The sequence below is a fragment of the Leucoraja erinacea genome, chromosome 30 (genome assembly GCF_028641065.1).
Source record: "Leucoraja erinacea ecotype New England chromosome 30, Leri_hhj_1, whole genome shotgun sequence".
Taxonomy (NCBI): Eukaryota; Metazoa; Chordata; class Chondrichthyes; order Rajiformes; family Rajidae; genus Leucoraja; species Leucoraja erinaceus.
The window spans coordinates 15,095,110-15,115,241 of NC_073406.1; the positions used below are offsets into that span (position 1 = coordinate 15,095,110).

At 41.8% G+C, this 20,132-nt stretch overlaps 1 protein-coding gene across 1 annotated transcript in view; it reads left to right on the forward strand.

Annotated features, from left to right (window-relative positions):
* The first annotated feature begins 371 nt into the window (after positions 1-371).
* Positions 372-20,132, forward strand: part of LOC129711679 (protein polyglycylase TTLL10-like) — a 51,126-nt gene continuing 31,365 nt past the window's right edge. The window contains exons 1-2 of the mRNA XM_055659504.1: positions 372-412; positions 10,273-10,489. Coding sequence (XP_055515479.1) covers positions 389-412; positions 10,273-10,489 — 241 coding nt within the window. The 5' untranslated portion in view covers positions 372-388. The remainder of the gene's footprint in view (positions 413-10,272; positions 10,490-20,132) is intronic.

Genomic DNA, 20,132 nt, shown 5'->3' on the forward strand with positions numbered 1-20,132 from the left:
CACAATGTTCCTTATGTGACCTCACTTGCTCTGTACAAATGTACCCTGATCTTCTTGCTATAAAGATAACCAAATGGTTTGCCTTTCTTCATTTAATTTAGTTCAGTTTATTATTGTCATGTGTACTGAGGTACAGCGAAAAGCTTTTGCTTACGTGCTATCCAAAGACTAAACATGAACACAATCAAGCCATCCACAGTACACAGATAAAGGATAAAGGGTGCAATTGCCTGCTATATGTCCTCTAATGCAACGGTCTGAAATGTTTTTCCTCATCATTCAGCCAATTGTTGCATCATCTGCCTACAGTTAAGGCAAAAAAATTAATATATATTTTAAAATGTAAGAGGCTGAGTAGTTAATCGTGTGAAACTCTATTGACCATAACATGCCAGGCACATCAAGGCTTAACGTGAGTGGCATAGACTATGATAAGGTGGACAGAACCTTTCTCCCAGGATGGAAAAATTAAATACTGGAGGGCATTGGTTTAAGTGGGAGAGGCAAAGTTGTAAGGAGATGTGCAGGGCATGTTTTTTTACACAGAGGGTGGTTAGTGCTTGGAATGCGCCGCTGGGGGTGGTAGTTGAGGCAGATATGATAGTGTGAGTTAAGAGACTTTTGGATAGTAACATGGATATGCAGAGAATAGATGGATATGGACCATGTGCAGGCGGATAAGAGTTGGTTTTGGCATTATGATTGGCACAGAAGAATAATAAAACATAGAACAGTACACCACAAGAACAGGCCCTTCGGCCCAGACACTATTGGCCGAAGGGCTTGTTCTTGCGCTGTGCTGTTCTATGTTCTTTGCATCTGGCAACTCCCACTTTAGGATCAGGTTTGTCACTTTCCCTTAGATCTCCTCGGCTTTTCCTTTTTTAACCAGCCTACTATGAGGGACCTTGTCAAAATCCCAGTTATAATCTATGTAGACCATGTCAGATATACTGCCCTCTGACATACCTTGTCACATCCACAACGAGCCCTTCCGCTTTGCCTCACTCATCCCTGAATTCTGCTCAAGTTATGCCCCTGTCCCACTTAGGAAACCTGAACGGAAACCTTTGCGCCCCACCCAAGGTTTCTGTGCGGTCCCCAGAGGTTTTTGTCAGTCTCCCTACCTGCTTCCACTACCTGCAACCTCCGGCAACCACCTGCAACCTCCGGGAACTGCACGGAAACCTTGGGGGGGGGGCGCAAAGTCTCTAGAGGTTTCCGTTCAGGTTTCCTAAGTGGGACAGGGGCATAAGTCAAACACAATCTTCCTTTGAAAACCTATCTTGACTGTCCCAGATGAAACGATGCATTTCTAAATAAATGCCTACATTGTCCCCTAAGTGAGTCCAATAATTCAGACACCGGTGAAGTTAAACTAAAGGGCCTGCGATGGTTCAATTTATTCCACCCGTGCTTTTTAAAATATTAGTAGTATAATAATCGTCATCCTGCAATCCTCCAGCACTGCCCCGGTAGTCAAATGGATTAAAAATTCAGAATCAGACATCTGCAATTTCCTCCCTTTTTATATTGCCTTGGAATATAAAACAGCACAGGAATAAACACAGTACAACATAGGAACAAACCCTTCAGCCCAAAGTGCCTGTGTTGAACATGATTTTTTAATGATCCAGGGCTGGTCATGTAATTACTTTCAAAGATCCTAGCCCCATTACTGTTTTATCCTGTCCAGTGTTTCACTCTTTGTCGTTAACCACAGCGTTAGCAATGCTCCCTCTTTAGTGAAGCAATGAAAAAGTCGTTCAGAGCCATGCCTTTATCCTTCACCTCCACCCAGGGGGTAGCTACTTGCTTGCTGCTCTGCCTTCAGTTCTTGCTCTTTCTCCAACAACATTTTACACAAAGGGTGGCTGGTGTGTAGAACAAGCTGCCAGAGGAGGTAGTTGAGGCAGAGGGACTATCCCAACATTTAAGAAACAGTTAGACAGGTACGTGGATAGGACATGTTTAGAGGGATACGGACCAAACGCGTGTTTGTGGGACTAGGGTGGCTGCCAGTGTGGGCAAGCTGGGCCGAAGGGCCTGTTTCCACACTGTGTTGCTCTATGACTATCTTTGAATATTCTTTAATATTACCTGACTAACCATTTCTTCTCACTCACTCCATGTTTCTACTTTCTCTTTTAGTATCAACTTCACAATATTTTCCTCAGCATTCACTTGCACAGTCTCACATCAGTTTTCCTGTTTTGCCATCTCTTACTCTATAGTCATCCTTGAGCAGTTCCACCCTTTTTCTTTATGGAAACCTGCTGTCCTTAAATCCCCTGAATATTCTTCTTGACTCCTTCCCATTGCTTTGAAACCAATTTATTGTCAAGTGGGTAATTTTCAATTCATATTTGATACTTCATTTCACAATCTCGCAAAACTGGTTTCAGCAAAGTTCGGTCCAACGAGGGTAGGTGTTTTAGCATCCACAAACAAGCCTCCAATAACAGCTGGGTTATAGACACAGCTGGGGGGCAGGGGACCTCAAATAGAGCATAGAAAATATATGTAAGGATTGGCCATTCAAATTAAATACATGTCACGCGATATGTTTGTGTATTTTCTGAATAGATTTGCTTTTATGGTTGTGCTACCTGAATTTGTTTGTCCTCGTCATGTTCTTGTGGAAAACAAATGAGCAATCCATTTGAACTTGTCGAGTAGATGGAGAACCTATCAGAACCCACCAACGTTCAACTCCAGCCACTGACAAAAGTTACTGCAGAGGTCAGGGGCTCAACTTTATTACCCCACCCAGTGGCCGCAAGTGTTCATGACAAGCAAGGATAAAATAAAAAGGATAGACACAAAATGTTGGAGTAAGTCAGCGGGCCAGGTATCATCGCTGGAGAAAAGGAATAGGTGAAGTTTCGGGTTGAGACCCTTCATCAGACAGAGATTCAGGGAGACGGAAACTAAATGTATGAGAAAGTATGGAACAAAGCAGAGCCTGCATCGATTATTCAGCAAAGGTGGGTCCGGCAAAGGTCCACTCTTGGCTGGGGACGAGGTGATAATGACACAAGAAGCTGCAGATGCTGGAATCTGGAACAAAAAGAACCACCCAATGCTGGAGGAGCTCGTAGTCAATGTTTCGGGTCGAGATCCAGCATCAGGACAGAGCGTTGAGACAAAAAAGCCAGTGGGTGGTTCTGAGCCTTGATGAGAATATATCAAAGAACAGAAGACCAGTCAAAACAACAGTGAGAGAGGGACTGATGGAACTCCTGCCAAAGAAAGAAAACACCTTTAAAGACAGCATGGCTTACAGAGAACATGAGTGGAAGAGATTGTGTAATAAAGAATTGCAGACTCTGGTTGAAAGCAAACGTAGACACAAATTGCTGGAGTAATTCAGCAGGTGAGAGCATCTCTGGAGAGAAGGAATGGGCGACTTTTTTGGTTCAAGACCTATCGGGTCTGACGAAGTGTCTCGACCCAAAATGTCACCCATTCCTTCTCTCCAGAAACAAGAGAAACTGTTGGCTCAATATTAATCTGTAAATCTAATAAAACATCAGGTAACCCTCCCCATCACCTTTCTGTTGGCCCAATATTAATCTGTTATTTTGTGTCGGCAAGGACCAGCCAGAGAAAATCAGCATCTGTTTCCCAACCCTAAACGTCAACTGGCCATTTCCTCCACAGATGCTGCCTGACCTACTTCGTTCTTCCAGCACTTTGTGTTGTGCTCCAGATTCCTGCATCTGCAGTCTCTTGTGTCTTCATCAGATTGATTACTGGAATGGTCAATATAATTCGTCATATAATCAGGGATTTAGCAAATTGTTTTTATAGTGCCTTCATTGAAATGTGCGACATTTTTTGGGGGGCTTTAGGCGTTTGAGGCATTGGCTGGATTTCTAGAATCAGGAATCACAATTTCAAAATAAGGGGTGAAGGGAGAAACGATAATCATAGAATCATCATAGAATCATACAGCATAGAATCAGGCTCTCAGGGCCCAACTCGGCCTAGCCGACCATGATGCCTGTTCATACTAATCCTATTTATCTGAATTAGCCCCAATTTCCACTACACATTTCTTGTCCTAATACCAATCCAATTACTTTTAAACATTGTAATTTTGTCATTTTCATGGCCTCCTTTGGCAAATAATTCCAGATATTCAGCACTCTCTAGGGTGAAAAATTACCCCTTAGATATCCTTTAAATATTAATCCTCTCATTTTAAACCTGTGCCCTCTAGTTTTAGACTTTCGTATCTAATGATCTTCTTCTTTTTGTCCCCATCTTGTTACAAATGTTGACCGCGCTGTCATCGTCCATCCTGAAAAGGACGCAAGCTTCTGGCGACAATCAGTGGGAGCCATCACTTGTCGCAATAGATGATGGTGGTAGCAGAGTAAGCTCAGAATACTTCCAGTTTCCAGCCCCGCGACCTGGACACTTCTGCTATGGGGCCGTATCGAATGATTCCAACTATTCATCCCTCATAATTTTTATAAATCTCGATAAGATCACCCTACAGCTTCCTACATTCCAGTGACAATAAAGCCAGTCTATCCAATCGCTCTTTATAACTACAGCCCTCTATTTCAGGCAGCATCTTGGAGAATCTCTTTAGCACTCTCTCAGTTTCTACCATTTTCTTCTTGCAGTGTGGCGACCAGATATGTCCGCAATAATCCAAGTTTTGTACAGTTGCAACATTGTGTCCTGACATTTATACTCAGCCTCAACCAATGGGACATGTTGGTCGGAATGGGCAAGTTGGGCCACTGGGCATGTTTCCACACTTTATTACTTTGACAGAGGCAAACATGCCAAATTCCTTCTTCGCCACTCTATGTTCCCACATTCAGGGATGTATGGGCTTGCTCCCATAGGTTTCTCTAACAAGATATCTGCCATTTACTGCATGTAATTTACTCAATATGTCGTTTCTTTTTCTGCTGATCAAATCAACACCATCTATCAATCTTTATCCCCTGTACCTGACTCCCCAGCATCTACTCCACCACCTACCAAGGCCCCTCCTTTCAACATCTCCACTGACCTCCTTACCCCTCCTCCACACTGCTTCCTCTCCCAGTCTCCCTGGTCACCCCTATTGAAATCTCCAAACTCATCAGATCTTCCAAACCCCCACTACCTGCTCCCTCGACCCTCTCCCCACTCCCCTGCTGAAGTTCTGCCTCCCCGATCTCTGCTCCTACCTCATTAATCTCTTCAACTCCTCATTGTCCCAAGGAATTGTCCCCTCCGCTTTCAAAACTGCTGCTGTCACACCAATCTTAAAGAAACCTGGTCTTGATCCCTCCTCTCTCATTAACTACCGCCCAATCTCAAACCTCCCCTTTCTTTCAAAAATCCTGGAGCGTATCGTTGCGTCACAACTTCATTCCCACCTCCTTGCGTATAACCTACTTGAACCCCTCCAATCTGGCTTTCGCCCCCTCCACAGCACAGAAACTGCTCTCCTCAAAGTCCTCAACGACCTCCTCACCTCTGCTGACACTGGTTCCCTCAACATCCTCATCCTCCTCGACCTGAGTGCAGCCTTTGAATACAGTGAACCATAACATCCTGCTTACCAGACTTGGGGACCTTGGCATTGAAGGTTCTGTACTCAGCTCTGTTCCTACCTTTCCAACAGATCCCACTTCATCTCTCTCCACAACCACACCTCTGCTACAGCCACAGTCACTCAAGGCGTTCCCCAAGGCTCCGTACTCAGCCCCCTCCTCTTCATCATCTACATCCTCCCCCTTGGTCAGTTACTCCGCCACTTCAACCTGGACTTCCACTGTTACGCCGATGCCACCCAGATCTACCTCGGCACCAAATCCCCCCCCCAACAACCCCCCCCCCCCCCCCCCCCACCCCTCCCATATCAACTCCTGTTTGTCAGCTATAAAAACATGGATGCAACATAACTTCCTCAAACTCAACAGCGATAAAACAGAATTCCTCCTCATAGGCTCCAAAGACACACTCAGCAAAATCAATAACCTCACTCTCACCATCGACGGCACCACTGTCTCCCCATCTCCCAAGGCCCGTAACCTTGGTGTGATCTTTGATTCCACACTCTCCCTTGAGCCTCACATCCGCCATGTCATTAAAACCTCCTTCTTTCACCTCCGCAACATCGCCAAAATCAGACCCTCTCTCTCACACCTCCCGCTGCTGAAAGACTCATCCATGCCTTCATCTCCTCCCGGCTGGACTACTGCAACTCACTTCTCCTTGGCATCAGCTCCACCTACATCAACCGACTCCAACTGGTCCAGAACGCAGCCGCCCGACTCATTACCCATACCAAATCCTGGCATCACATCACTCCAGTCCTCAAACAACTTCACTGGCTTCCCATCTCCCACCGGATCACCTACAAATCCTGGTCCTCACCTACAAAGCCCTCCACCATCTGCCCCCCCATATCTCACTGACCTCCTCTCCCCTACCAACCCTCACGGTCCCTCAGATCCACATCAGCCAGTCTCCTCTCCATCCACAAATCCAACCTCCGCAGTTTTGGGGACAGAGCCTTCTCCAGGGCAGCTCCCAGGCTCTGAAACTCCCTCCCCCAACTGATCCGCAATTCCGTGTCCCTCACCATCTTCCAGTCCCGCCTCAAGACCCATCTCTTCACCTCTGCCTATCCTTAGCCCCACGTCCCCCTCCCTTTTCATCTGTGCTTGAATTGCCTCATATTGTGTTTTGAATTGAATTCTGTCTTTAATTTGTGTACTAGTCATGTCTCTACTATTTATTTCATTCCGCTTACATGCTTTTCCTCTACTTGCTAAATTTTTGTAAGGTGTCCTTGAGACTCTTGAAAGGCGCCCATAAATAAAATTTATTATTATTATTATTATTATTATTATTATTATGTCAGAATTTAACTTTCCAAAGTGAATTATCTCATACTTGCCTGTCATTGAGTCACAGACTAATACTACACAGAAGCAGGCCCTTCTGCCCAAAATGTCGATGCCCACCAAGCTGGGCCAGCCCCAGGTACCCGTGAGCCAGCCCCATGAACCCATCTCAATGACTTGTATACATTTTAATTATACCCACCTCAACCACTTCCTTTGGAGCTTGTTCCACATGCCCACCACTCTCTGTGTGAAAATGTTGGCCCTCATTTCCCTCTAAATCTTTCCCCTGTCACTTTAATCCTTTGCCCTTTGGTATTAGACTCCCAAATCCTGGGGTAAAGATTATGACTGTTCACCTTTCTAGACCATTCATGATTTTATATACTTCTATAAGAGGCATCCTCTATACTCCACGAAAAGGAATCCTAATCTAACGTCTCTCCCTATATCTCAAGCTATCCAGATCCGGTAATAACCTGTTAAATATTTTCTGCAGCATTTCCAGTTTAATAACATCCTTCCTACAGCATAGGATTGAACACAGTGCTCCAAGTGCGGTCTCATTAACATGATGTTTCAACTCTTGTACTCTATGCACTGACCAATAAAGATAAGCATACTAAATGCATTCCTCACTCTCCTGTCTACCTGAGTCACCACTTCCAGGAAACGATGTACTTGGATTACCAGTCGCGAACCATTTTAATTCTCCTTCCCATTCCGCTACAGATCTCTCTGTCCTGGTCCACGTCCATTGCCAGAGTGAGGCCTGGGGAAACAGGCTTAGGTAGCTTACAACCCAAAGATATGAACATTGAACTATCCAATTTTAGACAACAGGCCTAACTAGCCTAAAAACAAGTCTGTTTTTCCCCCATCCAAACCCCTCTCCCCCCCAATCCCCAACCTCACCTGTATCTAGCTATCATTCACCAGGCCTTGTCCTGGTTCTTCACTGTTCTAGCTTTCTTCCCCTCTTCATCCCCACCCCTATTCCCCCATTTTCCTGCCCCACCACAATCAATCTAGAGAAGGGTCCGAATGCGAAACATCACCTATTCCTGTTTCCATGCTGTTTGCCGCTATGGCTATAACAATATGACGTGTATGATTTATTTATCTTATTTTTTGACATTGGTTGGAAGCTGCATACTAAATCTCGTTGCACTGATGTGCAATGACAATAAAATATATTATTATTATTATTATTATTATTATTACAACATTACCTTGCAAGACCGTCACGTCAGATTTAAGCCTTTAAGTCAAAATGTTGTTCATCTTCCTCAGATTGTGTAATTGTCCTCATACAGTGAACATGAAATGTGCAAGAAACCTCAGGATTTCTGCTTTATTTAACGGTTAAAGGATAAATAATAGTGTATCCACTTAACAAAAACAATCTCAATTCAATCATCAAATAAAGCCCAATCACCAGTCACAGGTCAGATGACAGATCTTTAGGAATCTATTTAATAAGGATTTGTGTTTGGACACGTTCTTCAATAACTGGCGTTGGAATGTACAATGAGGTTTAGCTACCCAGCAGTTGTTGCCTAGTAACGGATGTTGTTTACAATTCTTTGTTGGGTAGGGGAGTTCATCTAACAGGTATCCACTCTGAACAGAACAGGGTAGCATACTTTCTGAAACCTTTACCAAGTTTCAATTGCTGTAAGTATCCTTTTTGTGTGTTGGGTGTGACGGAAATAGCAAGCCCTCTCGCTTGTTTCTGCAGAATCCACCCACATTCATTCTATTCAACTCGTTCCACCTTCTGTTAAACCTCTTGCATTATAATTTAAAAACCCTCTGTGACATCATCGTGAAGAGTCCATTTTAAATGATTCCTGCTATTTTTTGATCTCTGGTTTTTGGAAATAGTGCGAAATTTTTCAGATTTTTGACCCACCCGTAAATTGATCATTTCTGTTTTACACTTCCTTAACATTTTAAAAAGGCGATCCTCTTCATTAAAAAAGCTGCAGTTGGCTGACTAACTTGCTATCGGGGACTTGCTGTGCATCAGCTTCTGCCGCCTTGACTACAGGGCAAGTGGGTAGATGTTGAGTAGAGCCACTAACACTGGGATTAGATCAGAGAACATATAAATCCAATGTTACATCTGTGAGAGCAAGAGTTCAGTGGGTTCTAACATACTTTCTGCCCTAGTTTGAAATATCTTCTTATAATCCACCTGAGTAAGACTGGGTTAATAGTGAGTACATCACTGATGGAGTCGGGAGAAAGCTTTCAACGTGTTTTCTGTGTAACATTACAGGGACGGTGAGAAGGAAACACAATAAATATTTGTTTCAAGAGTCACAGCGTAGAGCTGTAAAACATGGAAACATAGACAATAGGTGCAGGAGTAGGCCATTCGGCCCTTCGAGCCAGCACCGCCATTCAATATGATTATGGTTGATCATCCAAAATCAGTCCCCCGTTCCTGCTTTCTCCCCATATCCCTTGATTCCATTGGGAAGCGGCCCCTTCAACCCATCTTCTCCATGTCGACCAAGATGGCATACTGGGCTAGTATCATTTGTGCATTTGACCCATAGCCTTCTAAACCCTTCCTATCCATATATCTCTCCAAAGCCCCAGAGGAACCATACCTTTGTGTAGATTTCCCTGTTTGGTGTGCATGAAATTTGCATTTTCATGAATCGTAAGAATTCTATGATTAATCCCAGTCAGTCTTGACTTGAAAGTTCTCAGAGCATCCAACCAAGGATCCTCTCTCAGGTCCATCCAGCTGTGCTCACACAACTGGCCATGCACCCCAGCCCACCTGAGGGCAATGGGGAGTTATAATGAACGGGCAGTTAGAGAATATACAATTGAGCATATTTCTCCCTGACTCTATGAAATGGCAAAATGGGATGGGGGATTGCAACCTTCACGTGGTCCACCCTGTTTCGACGAATGCAATCAACCCAATGCAAATGTATGGCGTGCACAATCAAATAAGATCAAATAGAACAAGTTGTCCTACAACTTTAGGCTGTGCACGCCATACACAAGAAGAAGAAGAAAAAATGGCAAAATGAGTCAGGAGTTCCAATTTGTCTTCTAGTTTGCCAGACATTGTACTGAACTTGGATTTCCCAAGATATTGGTCGAGAAGGTGTTCATCGGGAGACAAGGAAAGGGTTTGGACTGAACTTTGAATCATGAATAATTAAGCTGTGTGAAGGAAAAAACATGATGTGATTTTAATGTGTAATATTTCTAATTTCCTTAACTATACCCTCAGCTGGGAAATTAGACCACAGAAATAGAGAGAATGGACTGAAAGGAACAAAAGATATGATGAGATTCAGACTCGAATGTTAGAGCATCTGGTGGAAATCTCAGTGAGGATATTCCGAGTCTCTCACAAAGAAATTGTTTTCTCTCTCAGGTACAAAACAAGGCAATGAAGAAACAGAGACGCAAGATCAATGGCGCTGCAATGAGCCAGTGGTTACCATATTCGATGGCTTTATATGGATTTAGAGAGAAGGCAAGATGGAGACAAAAATCAAGGGGGAAGAAAAAGAACAAACAGGCACTAAATAAGGCAGTGCGCACTGCATGGATTCTGCGAAATACTTCAGCAAGCAACCTATTAATTTCAGGTGTGTGCTCCTTGCTGGATATAGTCAGTCAGAACTCATTGTGTTCTGTGTGTGTTTTTGCTCCCCTTTACCCTCTGGATTCTCTTAGCCTTCAGGAGGACAAACTCAATAATATTTAAAATAAAACCAGAAAACTCTGGTGACTCTCAGCAACCGGGATGTAAAACCAAAGGGTATCCATGGAAAGAGAAGCAGGGTGGAGATTTCAGCCTCGCAAGTGGGAAAGAGGGAAAACAAGTTAACTTTAAGTTACACAGGGGACAGGTAATAATTGATCGGACAACACAAATTCCTGTGACAGGATGAGACTAGGTCTAGTTGATTAATGGGAGCAGTCAATGATGATTATGTTTCTTTGCCTAAATTATGTGTTACTAATAGTTTGATCCAAACAAAATTTTTTTTCGAAATAAATGACACGCCAGGTATTTCTGCACCGCTATTATGGGAAACCTTCAAGGCACATATTCGCGGCATCATAATCTCTTCCCAAAGTTTTCAAAATAAGGAAAATAAAAGAGAACTTCAGCGAATAGAACAGGAAATAAAATTACTAGAACTGGACAATGCAACTCACCCAATCATAGTTAAACATAATAAGATAACTTTATTGAAATATAAAATTAGAATACTATCGGCAAGAGTAATAAGATTATTCCAAATTACAAAACAAGCACACTTCGAATTTGGGGATAAGCCACATAAATTATTTGCGAGGCAACTGAAGCAACAAGAAAAGGAAAAAACTATCACTAAAATTAAATCGGATAAGGGTGAGTTTCTAACACTGCCAAAGGATATAAATAAAAGGTTTGCCCAATTTTATCATAATTTATATACATCTAAAATTAATACAGATGTTAGTAAAATTACAAATTTTTTAGATAATTGTAATCTCCCAAAATTGGATAGTTTAGAACAAGAGCAATTAGGAGCATGGATTACTGGTGAAGAAATAAAACAAATAATAAACTCACTGAAAAATGGGAAGACCCCAGGACCAGACGGTTTTAGTAATGAATTTTATAAAAGATTTCAGGAGTCAATTGTACCAAGATTATTCAATTTATACATGCAGGCTTATACCAGAAATAAACTACCAGAAACCCTAGCAGAAGCAATAATAACGCTTATACCAAAAAAAGATAAAGATTTAGATGAACCGGGTTCTTATAGAGCTATTTCACTTCTAAATACGGATCAGAAAATTTTAGCAAAGATTCTAGCTAGAAGACTAAATAATTATATTAACAATTTAATAAATACGGATCAAACGGGATTTATACCCAAAAGACAATCATTTAATAATTTGAGAAGGCTTTTCAATATAATGTACTCTCACAATGAGGACAATGAAGATATTTCAGTTGTTACGCTGGATGCAGAGAAGGCATTTGATCAGGTAGAATGGCAGTCCATCCATACAAGGTACTCCAAAAATTTAATACGGGAGGGAATTTTATTAGATGGGTCAAACTACTTTACAATAGACCTACGGCAAGTATATTAACTAACAATATGCTATCTCCAAAATGTTACTTATCAAGGGGTAATAGGCAAAGTTGTGCCTTATCACCATTGCTATTTGCTCTTATGATAGAACCGCTGGCCGAAAAGATTAGAAATCACCCGAATATTCACGGATATAACACCAAGGACTTAAAGAATAACATTTCATTATACGCTGATGATATCCTTTTATATATTACTAATACACAAACGAGTATACCCACATTATTAACATTAATTGAGGAATTCGGCTCTTTTTCAGGATATAGAATAAATTGGAATAAAAGCGAAATTATGTCTTTAAAACCACAGGATTCGAGACACTTACTAAAATTCCCCTTCAAAATTGCAACAGAAAAATTCAAGTATCTGGGTATTCAAATTACGAGAAGACACAAATCATTATTTAGTGCCAATTTTATGCCACTATTAAATAAACTGAATGATATGATTAAATTTTGGAAAACGCTCCCGCTCTCATTGATAGGTAGAATTAACGCTATAAAAATGACTTTCTTACCACAATTAATATATTTGTTTCAAGCGATCCCAATATATATTCCAAAATACTTTTTCAAAAAACTAGATTCTACTATCACTAATTTTATATGGGATTACAGAGCACACAGAATTCAACAAAAGCATTTGTGTAAACCTAAAGAAGTTGGGGGTTTATCATTACCTAACTTTATGTATTACTACTGGGCAGTGCATATTAAGAACATAATGTACTGGTTGGATAGTTCCATTCAGCAGTTGGAGTGGATAAGAATGGAGAAAGAGGAGTGCTATCCGCACGATATAGGAACGATCTTGCTCTCACCGATAAAATTGAATAGTATCGTATATAAGAAGAACCCAATTATTCACAATACAATAAGAATTTGGAAACAAATAAAAGTATCCTTGAAATTAAATAATCTATCAGTACTAACCCCACTAGTGAACAATCCTGCATTCAAACCATCTCTCATCGACAACACATATCAACAATGGGATAGACTGGGGATTAGGAAAGTAGGGGATATGTATAAATTGGGCAAACTGTTATCATTTCAACATTTAAAATTTAAATTTAAACTGAAGGATAATCAATATTTTAAATATATACAGATATGTGACTTTATGAAGAAATATATACATAGATTTCAAACTATATTTTTAGACCCTTTAGAAGAAGCAATGAATATTAAGGCTGATTCACAAAAACTAATATCATACTTTTATAATAATATATTAAATAGAGAATTACCCTCAACAGAAGCACTAAGAGAAGATTGGGAACATGAGCTAATGATAAAGATCTCAAAGGATAGATGGGAAAAGTATCTGATGAACACATATAATTGCTCTATTAATGCAAGACATAATTTAATTCAATTCAAATTATTGCATAGACTATATTATTCAAAAACGAGGTTGAATAAATTTTATCCAAACGTCTCTCCCAGATGCGATAAATGTTTGTTTCAAAACGCTAATATAACACATTCATTTGTAGGATGTACAAAGTTGAATAAATTTTGGAGTGATATATTTGATATATTCACAAAGCTTTTCAAGTCCACAATAGAACCTAAAACGGAATGGATTATATTTGGAATAATAGTAGAATATATCAATTTAAATAAAGACCAAAACGTTTTTTTTAATTATGGGTTAATAATTGGAAAGAAATTGATACTTAAATTTTGGAAAAATACAACCATACCAACTGTTAAAATGTGGGTTAGGAATATGATGGACATAGCACGCCTTGAAGAAATGAGACTCCGACTAATAGATAAATATGACCAATTCCTAAGGAGTTGGTCTCTTTTCATCGCCTTTTTGGAATCATGTGATGCAGCGGTACCATAAAGATTGCTGATTTCAGTTCATGCCGTGGATAGATCTACATCTCCGAATAAAGATTTGAAAATTTCTCTTTTAAGGGGCCTTCTCTCCTATTTCTACTTTCTACTTTTTCTTTTTTTTATATACACACTTCACGTTTTTCTATTCTCTACCATCTATATTTCCTCTTTTTCCCCTTTCCATTGTTTTCTTTTTCTTGTCTTACTTCCCTTCTCAAAACATAAAAGTAGAGGTTGTACATAGAATGGATTACGGTATGACATAGTTGGCACCTAAAATTAGGTTCCACTGTACTGTTTTGTAATGTATTAACTTCTAATAAAATAAACAAAACATAAATTTTTTTATTTTTTTTTAACTAATAATTTGATCCATCTCTGGCCTCTGTCCAACCGTTTGCCTATCAAAGACCTCCCTTGCCTGTGTTCACCTCTGTCCCACCATACTTTGTTCTGCCCCTCCACTCTTTGCGCTTTCTTTATCCCCACCCCTGCAATCAGTATGAAGAAGGGTCCCAACCCGAAACGTCACCTATCCATGTTCTCCAGGGATGCTGCCTGACCCGTTGACGTAGGCCCCTGTCCCACATAAGAAACCTGAACGGAAACCTCTGGAGACTTTGCGCCCCACCCAAGGTTTCCGTGTGGTTCCCGGAGATTTTTGTCAGTCTCCCTACCTGCTTCCACTACCTGCAACCTCTGGCACCCACCTGCAACCTCTGGGAACCGCACGGAAACCTTGGGTGGGGCGCAAAGTCTCCAGAGGTTTCCGTTCAGGTTTCCTAAGTGGGACAGGGGCATTACTCCGGTAATTTGTGTCTTTCCTCAGTTGTAAAGAGTGATTGGAAAGCCTGGGATTAGTTTCAATGGAACATATGAGGCTGAGGGGTGCTCATAGATATTTATAAAATTATGAGGGCCACAGTAAGGATTTAAAGTCAGAACCATTGGTGTAGGAGGTAAGTGTATTGGAGTGGAGAGATGACAACTGGCAGTAGAGTGTAGACAGAGCTGGGACAATTACTGGTTGACAAAATGTGAAATGTGTGCACCTTAGTTGGACATCACCAGTTCTCAATTTCTAGAACTTGAGAAATTTGTAGCTGTCTCACGGCTCCAAGGAACCAGATTAGATTCTGACATGGAGCGCTGTTTGTGTGGAGTTTGCACGTACTGCTTGTTACTGCGTTGGTGGTCCCCCCCCCCCCCCCCCCCCCCCCCCCACAAGTGCCCCGTGTTCCTCCCTCATTCTAAAACCGTGCTGCTTCATAGGTGAATTACTCCAAATGAATGCGGCTGGCAGAATGATCAGGAGGGATCAAATGGACATGTGCAAGAAAAAATGCCTCTTTCACTGTGTCGAGGAAAAATACGAAAAGTAATGGACAAAGATCTAGTGGGAAATTGTGAAATTGCCCACTTTGGTAGAAAGGGTGAAAAAGAAACATATTGAGCAAGTGGTGAATTAATGAGATCATTCCAGGCTCATCTCCAGATTCCCCACTTGGAGATTCAGTTTAAAGGAGTGTTGAGCATGATTGTTAAGTTTGCTACAGCACAAGATTGCAATATGTTTTGGGGTGATACTGTATTTAAAGGAAAGAGCTGCAGATCCTGATTTAAATCGAAGGTAGACACAAAATGCTGGAGTAACTCAGCGGGACAGACAGCATCTCCGGAGAGAAGGAATGGGTGACGTTTCGGGTCGAACCCTTCCTCAGACTGAGGGTCTTGACCCAAAACGTCACCCGTTCCTTCTCTCCAGAGATGCTGCCTCCCCCGCTGAGTTACTCCAGCATTTTGTGTCTCCCCTGTATTAAGTAAAACCTGATACAATTGTGTAAATGTTCAAGAGTGCTGTGGCAGAAATGTTTGGAAATGTGCATACCACTGCTGCTTGTCCACAAGTGTCTGTCAAAAACCTTTGTATTATCCATTTAAATCAGGTCTTTATGACTGTCAGAGGACATCACAAGCATCATAGCGCATCACAGGGCTAAGGTTAAAGAAAAGGATGGCTTCAGGGGATAGTGTTTCTAATATAAATGAATTTAGAGATATCTTTCTAAACAGCCTGTCAGCCGCACCAGAAATCTCCAGCATCAGGGAACAGCGTGCTTCATCAGGTGAGTGGTCACTGTAAGAGACTGTGGTGCTGAATGATCCTTCACGTCTGTCACACAGTGAAAGCAATGTGAACCTTAAATTCTAGCACCTCTCAGCTAGTTACCAGATTACCTCCATAGCTCTCACAGTTGCCTGCCTGACATTGTTTGTAAGAGGAGCAACTGACTAACGCCAATCTTTAGACTTCCTTCGCATGTGGCTGCAGCAGCCACTCGGAAAAAAGCACAAACAAAAACTGAGAAGGTTTGGGTGAAATATTTCAAAATATGTTTATAACAAGTTTAGTGCGGGCCAGGGTGGAATCCTGGATTGAGTGCTGGATAATGTAGGAGGGGTCATGGACATTGATTAGATTAGATTAAATAAATACTTTATTAATCCCCTCGGGGAAATTCAGATATCCAGTAGCCAACACAGTCAGAACATAAAGCAGACAATACATAAAATACGGACAATACATAAAAGCAATAAATACTTTAAAATAACCCAATAAATGACTATTAAAAGTGCAAAGCATCCCCATACAGCTTAACGGTCAGTATTACAAAATCTAATGGCTGTAGGGGTGAAGGATCTCCTGAATCCAATCTGTTCATCAGCGCAGGGAGAGGAGTCGGTTGTTGCTCCGTGTGCTCCTCTGACCCTCCAGAGTTTCATGGTGGGGGTGCCTGGAGTTGTTGAGGATGACCTCCCTTCACCACCTCCAGTTTAAATTCCATTTGGAATATTTTGGAGAACCGAGAACCTGCACCTTGCTCCTCATACGCCTCTCAAGCATAGCCACCACAGAGTCCACTCTCCCCCCCAACACTGAGCTAGCTCTTTTCACCAGCGTTTCCAGCTTCTTGCTGTTTTTATCAGTGATATTGTTACCCTAGCAGACAACAGCGTAGAAGATGACACTTGCAACAGCAGTATGGTAAAACAAGTAAAACAGCGTTTCATTGCACACATTGAAGGATCTGAGGTAAAATAGACTGCTCTGTCCTTCTATGTAGAGGACATCAGTGTTGACAGACCAGTCCAGTTTGTTATCAAGGTGCACTCCCAGATATTTATATGTCTGCACCAACTCAATGTCCACCCCTGCAGTGTTGACCGGCTGAAGGGGGAGCTTGGACCTGCCAAAGTTAACAACCATCTCTTTAGTCTTGGTTGTATTCAGGATGAGACGGTTCTCTTTACTCCAGACACAGAAAGCGCTGGTCAAGTCCCTGCATTCCTCCTGATGTCCGTTCCTTACACAAAGCTGAGACAAAACTGGAACTCTGCCCCCGGGTCTCAGTTTCCTCAACTGAGAGTGGGTTTAGATTCAGGTTTATTATTGTCACGTGTTCTGACGTTCAGTGAAAAGCTTTGTTTTGCAGATCAGACATAAATATTATCTAGTCAAATTCAAGTACGATAAATGGTTCAAAGGGGAAGATACAGAGTGCAGAATATATTTCTCAGCATTATAGACAATAGACAATAGATAATAGGTGCAGGAGTAGGTCATTCGGCCCTTCGAGCCAGCACCGCCATTCACTGTGATCATGGCTTATCATCCACAATCAGTACCCCATTCCTGCCTTCTCCCCATATCCCTTGACCTCGCTATCTTTAAGAGCACTTCTTTTGAAATCATCCACAGAATTGGCCTCCACTACCTTCTGAGGCAGAGAATTCCACAGATTCACCACTCTCTGGGTGAAAAGGTTTTTCCTCATCTCTGTTTTAAATGGCCTACCCCTTAATCTTAAACTGTGGCCCCTGGTTCTGGACTCCCCCAACATTGGGAACATGTTTCCTGCCTCTAGCGTGTCCAATCCCTTAATAATCTTACATGTTTCAATAAGATCCCCTCTCATCTTTCAAAATTCCATTGCATATAAGCCCAGTCTTTCCATTCTTTCAACATATGACAGTCCCGCCATCCTGGGAATTAACCTTGTTAACCTACGCTACATTCCCTCAATAGCAAGAATATCCTTCCACAAATTTGGAGACCAAAATTGCACACAATACACCCGGTGTGGTCTCACTAGGGCCCTGTACAACTGCAGAAGGACCTCTTTGCTCCTATACACAACTCCTCTTGTTATGAAGGCCAACATGCCATCATGCCTGCTGTACCTGCATGCTTACTTTCAGTGACCGATGATCAAGGACCCCCAGATCATGTTGTACTTCCCCTTTTCCTAACCTGATACCAGTCAGATAATAATCAGGGGTGGGAGATTGCAACCTTCACATCGTCCACCATGTTTTAATGAATGTAATCAACCTGCCGTGCACAATCAAATAAGATCAAATAGAACAACTTGTCCTACAACTTTAGGCTGTACACGCCATACGCAAGAAGAAGAAGATAATAATCTGTCTTCGTGTTCTTGCCACCAAAGTGGATAACCTCACATTTATCCACATAAAACTGCATCTGCCATGCATCAGCCCATTCACCCAACCTGTAGTGCATCAGTTCCATAGATCAAAGTCCAATGTCCTCAATGGGGTAGAGGAGATTCAGACAGCACCCTAGCTTATGTTCTGAAGCCTGATAGTGGAGGGGTAGAAGCATTTTCCTGAATCTGGTGGTGCATGCTGCCAAGCATCAAGCTTCTATACCTTCTGCTGAATGGGACCAAGGGGAAGAAGGAATGGCTGGGGTGAGACAAGTCTTTGATTATGTTGGCTGCTTCTCAGAGGTAGCGTGAAGTGTATTTAGTGTCAATGGTGCTGGTGGAAGGAGTTTGGAAATGTCATGCTGTTTGATCCCAGGATGAATGGGCTGGCTGACGAGGATGGTCAAGCTGATGTGTTTATACTCATTAGAACTGAGAGAAATGAGAAGGAATTGATTAAGCCTTGTTGGGTGTTAACATATGCTGAAAGGATGTTACCTCTCACGGGAGAGTCAGGAACTCTGGGGAACCGTTTCCAAATAAGCATCTTCCCGTTTCAGCAGGAGATGAAGAGGAATTTCACCTCCCGTAATGTTTTTTATCCTGTTCCCAGGGGGTCTGTGAAGGTTAAACCTTTCAATATAGTTGAGGCTGTGATAGACAGGCTTCTGGCCTGCTCGGAAAGTCGTGTTTTGAGATCAAATAAGAAATTAAAGTTCAGACCATAATCAGATTAGCCATAATCCTAGTGAATTTGGGAAGCAGCCTCAAAATTGATATGGCCCTAAAAAAGACACAAAGTGCTGGAGTAACTCTGCAGCTCAGGCAGCATTTATGGTGAGCACGGATACGCAACTTTTATTTCAGAAGAAGAAAGGTCCTGTCCAAAACATTGCCTATTCATGTTCTCCAGAGATGCTGCCTGATCCACTAAGTTGCTACGGCATTTTTTTTTAGATCTCCTTTTTTTTTGTAAACCAACACCTGCAGTGCCTTGTGTCTCTCCTGTTTCCACCTTCAGTTCCTGAGTCTCTCTTGAGGTCTGTTTTAAATGTTTCTAGAAAAGGAACATAGCCCCATCACTGCACTTGAAGACAACATACCCATGTGGAGATCGGATGGTAGTAAACTAGCAGCAAAGGAAAATCACTATCGTCCAGCATCTGATTCCATTATGTTTCCTGTAAAGAGATTTCTCTGCCTGTTACATCACAAAGGCTGCCCGTTTTATCACAATAATCCATTGTTAAACACTGTCAATTCAAATTTGAATTAGAATAACATTTTCAACTGCAACGAACGTTGTAATTCTTTGCAAACTGGTTGGATTTACATCCAGAGGCAAAAATTGATTTCAGAGATCAGTCATTTCCCAATTATATTATTAGTTGGGAACATTGCAAGCTTCATTCAGCTTGGTGTTCTTTATCGAGATGATTCGATTTTCTGCACAATATCCAGTAGCACATTGTTGCCTTCACCTGCACATTAGGAAAAGCACAAGTGTAACGATGGCAAGTATGGGGCATCACTGGTGAATGACACTGGGGAATTAATAACTGGAAATAAGGCAAAGGCAGATAAGTTAAAATGATAAAGGAAAGGAACTGCAGATGCCGCTTTAAACCGAATATAGACACAAAATGATGGAGTAACTCGGCGGGACAGGCAGCATCTCTGGAGAGAAGGAATGGGTGAGGTTTCGGGTCGAGACCCTTCAACCAGTTTGCAAAGAATGACAACGTTCATTGCAGTTGACATTTTTAT